Source organism: Callithrix jacchus, chromosome 7 (assembly GCF_049354715.1).
Source record: "Callithrix jacchus isolate 240 chromosome 7, calJac240_pri, whole genome shotgun sequence".
Lineage (NCBI taxonomy): Eukaryota > Metazoa > Chordata > Mammalia > Primates > Cebidae > Callithrix > Callithrix jacchus.
In genome coordinates this window covers 83,738,760-83,751,555 of record NC_133508.1, presented here as the reverse complement: position 1 = coordinate 83,751,555, position 12,796 = coordinate 83,738,760, and the positions used below count along the sequence as shown (strand labels likewise).

At 38.6% G+C, this 12,796-nt stretch overlaps 2 protein-coding genes across 5 annotated transcripts in view; one reads left to right on the top strand and one right to left on the bottom strand.

Annotated features, from left to right (window-relative positions):
• Nucleotides 1-12,796, top strand: part of LOC100387637 (cytochrome P450 4A11-like) — an 82,890-nt gene that overhangs the window by 56,944 nt on the left and 13,150 nt on the right. The gene's annotated exons all lie outside the window — the stretch shown is intronic.
• CYP4X1 (cytochrome P450 family 4 subfamily X member 1) overlaps nt 10,222-12,796 on the bottom strand; it is a 266,175-nt gene continuing 263,600 nt past the window's right edge. For both annotated transcript variants that reach the window (XM_054259317.2, XM_002750786.6), the window contains 3 exons: nt 12,631-12,695; nt 11,447-11,529; nt 10,222-10,955 (listed from right to left, as the gene is read on the bottom strand). In XM_054259317.2, the coding sequence (XP_054115292.1) occupies nt 10,781-10,955; nt 11,447-11,529; nt 12,631-12,695 (323 nt within the window). In that variant the 3' untranslated portion in view covers nt 10,222-10,780. The remainder of the gene's footprint in view (nt 10,956-11,446; nt 11,530-12,630; nt 12,696-12,796) is intronic.

Sequence of the window (12,796 nt, the reverse complement as noted above, 5' to 3'; positions counted from 1 at the left end):
ATGATATTGATTCTTCCTAACAGTGGGCATGAAATGTTTTTCCATCTGTTTGTGTTTTCTTTTATTTCCTTGAGCAGTGGTTTGTAGTTCACCTTGAAGAGGTCTTTCACATCCCTTGTTAGTTGTATTTCTTGGTGTTTTATTCTCTTTGTAGCAATTGTGAATGGTTTTTGGCTGTTTGTCCATTATTGGTGTATATAGGATGCTTGTGATTTTTTGCACATTTATTTCATATCCTGAGACTTTGTTGAAGTTGCTTATCAGTTTCAGGAGATTTTTGGCTGAGACGATGGGGTTTCTAAATATACAGTTATGTCATCTGCAAATAGAGACAATTTGACTTTGTCTTTTTATAATTGAATACCACCCCCTCCCTTTTTTTCTTGCCTGTTGTTCTGGCTAGAATTTCCAATACTATGTTGAATAGGAAAGGTGTGAGATGGCATTCTTGTCTAGTGCCAGTTTTCAAAGGGACTGTTTCCAGTTTTTGCCCATTCAGTATATTGGCTGTGGGTTTGTCATAAATAGCTTTTATTAGTTTGAGATATGTTTCATCGATACCTTGTTTATTGAGAGTTTTTAGCATAAAGGGCTGTTGAATTTTGTCAAAGGTCTTTCCTGCATCTATTGAGATAATCATGTGGTTTCTGTCTTTGGTTCTGTTTATGTGATGTATTACATTTATAGATTTGCATATGTTGAACCAGTCTTGCATCCCTAGGATAAAGCCTACTTGATCATGATGGATAAGTTTTTGATGTGCTGTTGGACTTGGTTTGCCAGTATTTTACTGAAGATTTTTGCATTGATGCTCATCATGGATATTGGCCTGAAATTTTCTTTTTTTAGTTGTGTCTCTGCCAGGTTTTGGTATCAGGATGATATTGTTCTCATAAAATGAGTTAGGGAGGATTTCCTCTTTTTGTATTGTTTGGAATAGTTTCAGAAGGAATGGTACCAGCTTTGTTTTGAACGTCTGGTAGAATTTGGCTGTGAACCTGTCTGAACCTGGACTTTTCTTGATTGGTAGGCTATTAATTGCTGCCTGAATTTCAGGCCTTGTTATTGTTCTATTCAGGGATTAAACTTTTTCCTGGTTTAGTTTTGGGAGGGTGCAAGTGTCCAGGAATTTGTCCATTTCTTCCAGGTTTACTGGTTTATGTGCATAGAGCTGTTTGTAGTAATCTCTGGTGGTAGTTTGTATTTCTGTGGAGTCAGCAGTAATATCTCCTTTAACATTTTTTATTGCATCCCTTTGATTCTTCTCTCTTTTCTTTTTTATTAGTCTGGCTACCAGTCTATTTATTTTGTTGATCTTTTTGAAAAACCAGCTCCTGCATTTATGGATTATTTGAAGGGTTTTTCTGTGTGTGTGTGTCTCTATCACCTTCAGTTCTGCTCTGATCTTAGTTATTTCTTGTCTTCTGCTAGCTTTTGAATTTGTTTCATCTTGCTCCTCTAGTTCTTTTAATTGTGACAATAGCGTGTCAATTTTAAATCTTTCCTTGCTTCTCATGTTGGCGTTTAGTGCTATAAATTTCCCTCTAGACACTGCTTTAAATGTGTACCAGAAATTCTGGTACATTGTGTCTTCATTCTCATTGTTTTGGAAGAACATTTTTATTTCTGCCTTATTTTCATTACTTACCCAGTAGTCATTCAGGAGCAGGTTGCTTAGTTTCCATGTAGTTGTGTGGTTTTGAGTGAGTTTCTTAATCCTGAGTTCTAATTTGATTGCACTGTGGTCTCAGAGACTATTTGTTATGATTTCCATTATTTTGCATTTGCTGAGGAGTGATTTACTTCCAATTGTGTGATCAATTTTAGAGTAAGTATGCTGTGGTGCTGAGAAGAATGTATATTCTGTGGATTTGGTGTGGAGAGTTCTGTAGATGTCTATTAAGTCTGCTTAGTGCAGATCTGAGTTCAAGTCCTGGATCTTCTTATTAATCTTCTGTCTTATTGACCTGTCTAATATTGACCGTGGAGTATTGAAGTCTCCCACTATTATTGTGTGGGAGTCTAAGTCTCTTTGTAGGTTATTAAGAACTTACTTTATGTATCTGGGTGCTCCTGTATTGGGTTCATATATATTTAGGATTGTTAGCTCTTCTTGTTTCATTGATCCCTTTACCATGATATAATGCCCTTCTTTGTCTCTTTTGATCTTTGCTGGTTTAAAGTCTGTTTTATCAGAGACTAGGATTGCAACCCCTCCTATTTTTTGCTCTCCATTTGCTTGGTAAATTCCCTCCATTCCTTTATTTTGAGCCTTTGTGTGTCTTTGCACATGAGATAGGTCTCCTGAATACAGGACACTGATGGGTCTTGACTTTTTATTCAATTTGCCAGTCTATGTCTTTTGATTGGGGCATTTGGCCCATTTACATTTAATATTAATATTGTTACATGTGGAATTGATTCTACCATTTAGATACTAAAGTCTTGTTTTGCCCATTAGTTAAGACAGCTTCTTCATTGTGTTGCTGGTCTTTACTATTTGCTGTATTTTTGCAGTGTCTCTGGAACTGGTTGTTCCTTTCCGTGTTTAATCCTTCCTTCAGGAGCTCCTGCAAGGCAGGCCTGATGGTGATGAAATCTCTCAGCAATTGCTTGTCCATAAAGGATTTTATTTCTCCTCCACTTATGAAGCTTAGTTTGGCTGGATATGAAATTCTGGGTTGAAAGTTCTTTTTTTTAAGGATATTGAATATTGGCCCCTATTCTCTTCTGGCTTGTAGGGTTTCTGCCAAGAGATCCACTGTGAGTCTGATGGGCTTCCCTTTGCGGGTGACCTGACCTTTCTCTCTGACTGCCCCTAGTATTTTTTCTTTCATTTGAACCCTTGTGAATCTGATGATTATGTGTCTTGGGGTTGCTCTTCTTGAGGAATATCTTTGTGGTGTTCTCTGTATTTCCTGGATTTGAATGTTGGCCTGCCTTGCTAGGTTGGGGAAGTTCTCCTGGATAATATCCAAAAGAGTGTTTACCAGCTTGGATCCATTCTTCTTTTCACATTCTGGTACACCAATCAAATATAGATTAGTTCTATTCACATAATCCCATATTTCTTAGAGGCTTTGTTCATTTCCTTTCACTCTTTTTTCTCTAATTTTGCCTTCTCATTTTATTTTATTGAGTTTATCTTCAATCTCTGATATTCTTTCTTCCTCTTGATGAGTTCAGCTATTGAAACTTGTATATGTATGCTTTGCCAAGTTCTTGTGCTGCATTTTTCAGTTACATCAAGTCATTTTTGTTCTTCTTTAAGCTGGTTATTCTAGTTACCATTTCATCTAACCTTTTTTCAAGGTTCTTAGTTTTTTTCATTGGGGTTAGAACATGTTCCTTTTTCTCAGAGAAGTTTGTTATTGCCCACCTTCTGAAGCCTGCTTCTGTCAATTCATCAAACTCATTCTCTGTTCAGTTTTGCTCCCTTACTGGTGAAAAGTTGTGATCCTTTGGAGGAGGAGAGGTGTTCTGGTTTTTGATGATTTCATCCTTTTTGCACTGGTTTCTTTCCGACTTGATGGGTTTATCTACCTTTGGTCTTTGGAGTTGGTGACTTTCAGATGGAGTCTCTGAGTGGACATCTTTTCTGTTGATGTTGAAGGTATTTTTTTCTGTTTTTTATTTTTACTTTTTTATAACAGTGAGGCCCCTCTGCTGCAAGACTGCTGGAGGTTCAGTCCAGACCCTGCTTGCCTGGGATTCACCTGCTGGGGCTGCAGAACAGCAAGGGTTACTCCCTGTTTCTTCCTCTGGTAGCTTCGTCCCAGAAGGGTACCCACCAGATGTCAGCCAGAGCTCTCCTGTATGAAAGGTCTTTTTTGATATAATGGGGTCAGGGAGCCAATTTAGGAGGCAGTCTATCCCTTATCAGAACTCAAGTGCTGTGCTTGAGCTCCATTGCTCCCTTCAGAGCTGCTGGGCAGGGACGTTTAAGTCTGCTGAAGTGGAATTCACAACCACTTCTTTTCCCAGGTATTCTGTCCCAGGAAGGTGGGGTTTTATTTATAAGTCCCTGATGAGCTGCTGCCTTCTTTCAGAGATGCTCTGCCCAGCAAGGAGGGAGTCTAGTCACAGTCTGCCTGCAGAGACATTGTTGAGTTGCTGTGGGCTCTGCTCAGCAGCTGTGTAAACTTTCTTGTGATTTTGTTTACACAGGTAAGGGTAGAACTGCCTCAGTAATGGTGGACTGCCTCAGTAATGATGGACGCCCTTCCCCCACCAAGCTCAACCATCCTGGATGGAGCTCAAACTGCCGTGCTGGCTGTGAAACTCTCAAACCAGTGGGTTTCAGTTTGCTGGTCTTTGTGGGGGTGGGACCTGCCAAGCCAGATCTCTTGGTTCCCTGCTTTCAACTCCCTTATTTTTTCAGGGGAGTGGGTGGTTCTGTCTCGCAGGTGTTCCAGGTGCCAGCTAAAACAGCCACCCAGATTTGTGATGGAAACCCACGACACTAGCTGCAAAACCTGCAGCGCTTGGTGGCCCAGTGGGAATCTACTGGTCTGTGGGCTGTAAAGACTGTGGGAGAAGTGCAGTATCTAAACTGGAGTGCCAGAATGGCCAGAAAACTCCCTGATGGCCTCCGTTGGGTAGAGTTGTGGTCCTCTGGCTCAGGTACTTCCTGGTGAGGCAGTGCCCCACCCTGCCTTGGTTTGCCCCCCTTGGGCGACACCCACTGTCCAACCAGTTCCATGGAGATGAATCTGGTACCTCAGTTGAAATGCAGAGATCACTTGCCTTCTGCGAGGCTCTCACTGGGAACTGCATTCCAGAGTTGTTCCTATTTGGCCATTGTGGTGGAAGTCTGCCATTGGGATTTTGATAAGGATTACACTGAACCTGTAGATCATTTTGGGTAGTGTTGACATTTTAACAATGTTAAGCCTGACATTCTTTAAACATGGGCTATCTTTATTTGTTTGTGTCTTATTTCATTTTTTCAGCAATGTTTTATAGTTTTTTTTGTGCAAGTCTTTTTTTAAATACATATATTTTATTTATTGCACTTCAGGTTCTGGGGTACATGTGAAGAACATGCAGGATTGTTGCATAGGTACTTACATGGCAGTGTGGTTTGCTGCCTCCATCCCCATCACCTGTATCTGGCATTTCACCCCATGTTATCCCTCCCCAACACCCTACCCTCCACTGTCCCCTCCAGATGCCCCCAACAGACCAGTGTGTGATGTTCCCCTCCCTGTGTCCATGTGTTCTCATTGTTCAACACCTGCCTATGAGTGAGAACATGTGGTGTTTGATTTTCTCTTCTTGTGTCAGTCTGCTGAGAATGATGGTTTCCAGGTTCATCCATGTCCCTACAAAGGACACAAACTCATTGTTTTTGATGGCTGCATAGTATTCCAAGATGTATATGTGCTACATTTTCCCTGTCCAGTCTATCATTGATGGGCATTTGGGTTGGTTCCAGGTCTTTGCTATTGTAAACAGTGCCACAATGAACATACGTGTCCATGTGTCTTTATAATAGAACGATTTATAATCCTTTGGATATATACATAGTAATGGGATTACTGGGTCAAATGGTATTTCTATTTCTAGATCCTTGAGGAATTGCCACACTGTCTTCCACAATGGTTGACTAATTTACACTCCCACCAACAGTGTAAAAGCATTCCTATTTCTCCACACCCTCTCCAGCATTTGTTGTCTCCTGAGTTTTTAATGATCACCATTCTAACTGGCATGAGATAATATCTCAATGTGGTTTTGACTAATGACCAGTGATAATGAGCATTTTTTTCATATGTTTGTTGGCTGCATAAATGTCTTCTTTTGAAAAGTGTCTGTTCATATCCTTTGCCCACTTTTCGATGGGGTTGTTTTTTTCTTGTAAATTTGTTTAAGTTCTTTGTAGATTCTGGATATTAGCCCTTTGTCAGATGAATAGATTGCAAAAATTCTCTCCCATTCTGTTGGTTGCCAGTTCACTCTAATGATTGTTTCTTTTGCTGTGCAGAAGCTCTTTAGTTTAATGAGATCCCATTTGTCTATTTTGGCTTTTATTGCCATTGCTCTTGGTGTTTTAGTCATGAAGTAGTTTTTGTCTATGCCTATGTCCTGAATGGTATTGCCTAGGTTTTCTTCTAGGGTTTTTATGGTGTTAGGTCTTATGAGTAAATCTTTAATTCATCTGGAGTTAATTTTTGTATAAGGTGTAAGGGAGGGTTCCAGTTTCAGCTTTCTGCACGTGGCTAGCCAGTTTTCCCAAAATCATTTATTAAACAGGGAATCCTTTCCTCATTGCTTGTTTTTGTCAGGTTTGTCAAAGAACAGATGATTATAGATGTGTGGCATTACTTTCAAGGACTCTGTTCTGTTCTATTGGCCTATATCTCTGTTTTGGTACCAGCACCATGCTGTTTTGATTACCATAGCCTTGTAGCATAGTTTGAAGTTAGGTAGCATGATGCCTCCAGCTTTGTTCTTCTTGCTTAGGATTGTCTTGGTTGTGTGGGCTCTTTTTGGTTCCACATGAAGTTTAAGGTGTTTTTTCCAGTTCTGTGAAGTACGTCAATGGTAGTTTCATGGGGATAGCATTGAATCTATAAATTACTTTGGGCAGTATAGCCATTTTCATTATATTGATTCTTCCTATCCATGAGCATGGAAAGTTTTCCCATTTGTTTGTTTCAGCAAAGTCTCAGGACACAAAATCAATGTGCAAAAATTACAAGCATTCCTACAGACCAATAACAGACAAACAGAGCAAAATCATGAGCGAATTTGCATTCACAATTGCTACAAAGAGAATAAAATACCTAAGAATACAACTAACAAGGGATGTAAAGGACCTCTTCAAGGAGAACTACAAACCACTGCTCAAGGAAATAAGAGAGGCCCAAGTTCTTAATATTTAGGCAGAGGAAGGGCTCTCTGTTGGGTCTATACATGGGTTCATGATTGATTAATGCCATGAAATCATAGACACATTGTTGGTTCTTGGAGCATGTATAAGTTTCTGGAGAAGATCCATGATATTCTTCCTATTTGTAAAAATGTTATGATTCAGAAAAGGTAAAAAAATAAAAATGATACTTGATATAACAGGCAACTTGGTTAGGCATATTATCCTTTACGGAAAAAGTTTAAGGTGAGTGTTCAAGAAACTAGGCCCTCTTTATTTTTAACTTGTGTGTCACCTCCCAGTTGAGGGAGGAAGAAGAGAGAGTGACAGTGTTTTGTCCAAGCCTATGTGGCTCCTTCAAGATGCTTGCCCACTCCCTCCATTCCTGGCTTACAACTAGATATTTGATAATGAAAGCTACTCCTATCTTTTCTCATGTACCTCTTAACAGTTTTTATAATAAGTAATAGAATGGGAAAAGATCACAAAGAATAGTTATAACCAAGGATTATTATCCACAATATATGAAGAACTCAAAAGAATTGATAAGAAAAAGACAACTCCATAGAAAAACAAACATTGATAGTGTACAGACAAATCACAGAGAACAATACAAAGATAAACATAATGGCCAACATTTTAAAAATTATAAATAAATATTAAATAAGGAAAATAGTCAAATAAATTATAGTACATTTATATTACAGAATACCATGAAACCATAAGCAATAAGGTGAATTTTTATTAAGTGAAAAAAATCAATAACAATATAGGTATTGTCTAGCAATTTTTCATTGTTATTTTAAACAGCCCTGAAACAAAGAGTAGAAATATATTGTTTGTACCAAGTAAAAGCAAACCGATTTTGATTATCCAGAGAGATAGAAAATGAAAGGAAAGCCCCAGTAACAGCTGACTTTTAAAAAGTTTCTGAATAAAGCAGTTTCAACAAGATAATTTGCCTCTTACAAAGAAGTCTTGAGAAGTTAGGTGGTCCAGAGGTAGTCAAGTAGTTTGCTCTACAGGGTCATCCTGGCACCTAGGCTCCTTCTACCCTGTTGTTCTGCTCTTTTCAACATAGGGCTTTCGGTTAATGATCTAAGATAGCTGCTCTACCTCCTGCTACCACAGTCACCTTTATGGAAATGGGAAGGAGATAAAAAGAAAAAGGGAAGGTATGCACTTTTCCTTTTGAAGATATTAGCTGGATGTTGTACACATCACTTCTGCTCACAGTTATGCTCAAAATCTAGTCACATGACACATCTCATTGAAAGAGAGGCTGGGAAATATAGTCTGCACCTGGCAACCACGTGCTCAGCTAACACTTCTATTTCTGTAGCAGTGGAGAAATGATGTTGAAGGGATGTTGAGTCATCTTTGCCACAAACAGCCTATCATTTAAACATGGACTGGGTTATGTCCCTTAAAATAGAAACAATATAAAGAATAGTAATGACTGGAAAGGCTGTCACATCATTTACAGTTCAGTAATCAAGTCATTCAAATTTCCAGCAGCCCATCTCAGTTAATTTATTTAAAAAAATGGCAAGGCTCACCACAAATATAATTACTGCTGTAAGTTCTAGAATGCACCAAGCACACATGACCATAGGGGCTGTAGGCTCCCACTTACCCTTACTCCATGCTAAAGCACTGGCCATAGGTTACAAATTAAAATGGTGGACAGGGAAAACTGTGCCCAGCTAATGGTGATTAATACGATTTGGCCCTATATCCCAATCCAAATCTCATCTTGGATTGTAATCCCCATGTGTTGAGAGAGGGACCTATAATCTCCACGTGTGAAGGGAGGGAGGTGACTGGCTCAAGTTGGGGTGGTTTCCTCCATGCTGTGCTTATGATAGTGAGAGAGTTCCCAGGAGACCCAAAGGTTTTATAAGTGTTTGACAGTTCCTTCTTAAAATGCTAGTACTGTTACCTACCACCATGTAAGATGTTCCTGCTTCCCCTTCTGCCATGGTTGTAAGTTTCCTGAGGCTTCCCAAGCCATGCAGAACTATGAGTCCATTAAAACTCTTTTCTTTATAAATAATCCAGTCTCAGGTATTATCTTTATACTGGTGTGAAAATGAACTAATACAGTGACCTTCCCTAATGCTGCATTTTACACAGAGAAGGCAACAGGAAAATAGTATCTTTGTCAGTTATTTGAACCCTTCCAGATATTTTTTATGGGCCACTTGGAGTCACTACCTTTGAGAACTAAATCCTCTCTATCTTCTCATAACTCTTGGCAGGATATGAATTTCATTAAACCAAGTATCACGGCTCTTCTATGTGGTGAAGGGAATTTTTGGCCTCACAAGCTACCTTCTCTCTCATACTAAGCCTCTCACCTTATTAGATGCCTAAGTTGCCTACACAGCTTTTACTATAGAATTTAATCAGAATCAAAATGTCCAGCAAGGCAAGTATTGATGGATACATGGTGAGAGCAATCCAGTCACAAGTGTTTTCAAAATTTTTCCTATGACCAAATAGGATATCCTTGGTTAGTCTTCATAATCTTAGATTTTCCCCAATGCCTAACCCACTATTTCCAATACATGAAAGAGTCCTATCTACTCTACCATATGCCACCAAAATCCATCTCACATTCATTTTCCTTCAACTTCACCCTTGCCAAACCATCACCATCTCTCCTCTGTACATTGCAATAGCTTCCTAACTGGTCTCCCTGCTTCCCCATTCTTGCCCCCTCTAATGCACTTACTTATCTCCATATAATGAATGTAAAACTTTCTTAAAATGTAATTCACCTCATATCTCATTTCGATGAAAGCTCTTCAAAGGCCTTCTTCTGCACTTAAAAACAAGTCTAAATTTCTGATTAGGCTCAAATGAATGATGAATCTGGAAATCATGAAGACATTTCCATTTAGGCTGTACATTATTAGCACCAGGAAAATATGTAGAATATATAATATTACAAAGAAAGGCTTTCTTATCCAAGGTTCAAAACTCAGAAATGAAAAAATGTAAATACCTTACTTCATGAAAATTTAAAAGGTTCTATATGGTAAAAGACATCATAAATACAGTTTTCATAAAAAGTAACAGAATGGGAAAAAATTACAAAGCATAGTTATAATAAAGGATTATTATTCACAATACATAAAAAACTTGAAAGAATCAATAAGAAAAAGACAATTCCATAGAAAACAAACATAGACAGTGTGCAGAAAAATCACAAACAAAACAAATATAAACATAAATGGCCAACAAACATGTTTTTAAAATTATAAATAACTTAAATACCCAGTAAGGAAAATAGTTAAATAAATTATAGTACATTCATATGATAGAATACCATGAAGCCATGATAGGAAATAAGATAAATTTTTATTAAATGAAAAAAAATCAATAATAATATAAGTATGATCACATCTATAAGAATACATTGCTACATGTCTACAGGAAAAAGTCTGGAAGAATGCACACCAAACGATTCTGCTTTTAGGAAAAGCAGTGGGATTGGTCAGGGCATGGAATGTAGGCTATGGAATGTGAAGTGAGATTTAAAATTTTTATTCTACATGTTTTTCTAGTTGGGAATTTTTGACAGTGAGAATACATGCACTTATTACTTGCATAATTCTGAAAACTATTTCGAAAAGGAACAGAAAATAGATGAAATTCTATTGGTATATAGCATTAATAGTAGTGAAAGTCTAACAGAAAAGATCTGAAAATCTCCCAAAGTCATGTAGAAACAGATCTACCTGATACACTGTGTACCTAGAAATAATTTTGGATCATGTGTAGCTTCACAGAGGTTCCTCCAATCCTTCCACTATACATTGATTGTTTTCTAGCTGCTTGAACCATTAGCTGTAAATTTAACTTAAAAGCAAAGTATATTTAATCATTGTACCCTGAGATCTAACATTCAGGGAGTTTCTCCAGGTGCAAATACATCCCATTCTTGGGTTTGAGGATAAAATGGTTGGAGAAAGTAAGAGGCCTGGTGGGGTCTGGAGTCACTCTGAAGTGCAGCAGAATCAAGGCAATGGCCACCTTTAACTCAATCATGGCGAACTGCTGCCCAATGCAGTTCCTGCGGACAAGAGGAAAAGAAAGTGATACTTGAAGAAATGATGTTTCTTCTGACTATAGTAAAATACCAGCACAAGAAGTCTCAAGTACACCGTAAAGTGACATTTTTCCACCAAATGCCATTGAAACTTTTGAACTCTAGACTTAAATTGTTCCCTATGAGAATGTGGGCTGCAAGGCTCCAACATGATGCCTTCCCTATCACAAGGTGGCAGTTGGAGTTCCTCATGAAATTATTTCTCTTGTTTCGAAGGTGGACTGCATTGAGCCTCTGAGCAGTAGCTTACATTGTGGGATTGCTTTTGAGGCATGGCCAAACAGGATGTGATAGAGAATAGGACCGTCCTTTGGAAAACTAATCCTTTAGGGCTCAAATAGGCACTGAGATCTATGGTTCCTTGGAAGGATGTACATAGCTGAGGAGTGGAAAGGAGTAAACTATTCTCAAGTAAACATCTTTGGGTACTTTTAGCAACTTCAAACTGTTCTCACCTTGATCCAGCTGAGAATGGTAAGTAGGCATAGGGGTGTCTCTGATCAGAATTCTCCTTAGAGAACCTCAAAGGGTCAAAGACCTGAAATGAGAGGACAACCCCACCACCATCCCCAAAACATCATGAACACATTTTCTCACCTACTACCTAGCACTGATCGGTAGAAATATAATGTGAACTACATGTGTAATTAAAAATGTCCTGGTGGCCACCATTTTAGAAGGTGAAATTTGCTGAGTGCAGTGGCTCATGCCTGTAATCCCAGCATTCTGGGAGGCCAAGGTAGGTGGATCACAAGGTCAAGAGACTAAGACTCTCTGGCCAACATGGTGAAACCCGATTTCTAGTAAGAATACAAAAATTAGCTGGCATGGTGTACACACCTGTAGTCCCAGCTACTCGGGAGGCTGAGGCCAGGAGAATTGCTTGAACTCAGGAGGTGGAGGTTGCAGTGAGCCAAGATTGTGCTACTGCACTCTAGCCTGGTGACAGAGTGAGACTCCATCTCAAAAAAAAAGTGAAATTAATCCTAATAGAGTTTTTTTTTTAAACCAAAATTATCATTGCAACCTGTAACCAATATAATATATATTACTAAAAGGAAAAAAGGAAATGTTTCACATTTTTTTAGGGTACTATGTCTTCAAAATCCAGTGAAAATTTTACACTTAGGGCACAACTCAATTCCAATTGGCCACATTTCATTTGTTCAGTAGCCGTATGTGTCCCATGGCTACTATACTGGGCATTGTAACTTCAGATCTGCAGACCTCGTAGCCTCCCAACTGACCTGTCTGATACCCAGGGAAACCAAAATACTATGGCAAGTGGTATTATTTTCACTATGGAGATACATTTATGTAGAAATGGATATGTATCCATTTAGAAGCCAAGCCAAAATGATTATGTGGCCAATTGTTACAGAGACGTATATTCCAGCTTCCTATTACATGTAACAGATCTTAAACCTTAGTGGCTTACTTAAAAGAAATCACTGATATACGTGTCAAGAATATTTCAAGAACATAGAATTGTTTTGCCCTTCTTTTGGCTTTTATGTTTATTTTTGTTTGTTCTGGGTCATTTACCTTAATTATATAGCCACTTGTGTGCTTAGCTACCAAAAAGTGACTTGCACGGCATTAGTCCTCAGAAGTATTTATGTAGAAGAGAGAATCATACCTTTGGGTTTTTCCAGACAGCAGGGTTGTGGTGAAGACCCCAAATACTAAGAACCACAGTGATCCCTGAGAAAGGAGGGAAGGAAAAGAGATTGCAGGAGAAAGAGCAAGTTGTGGGCTACTGTTACACTGCTCTTAAACAACACTCTCTTGAAGGGAAGAGCTAG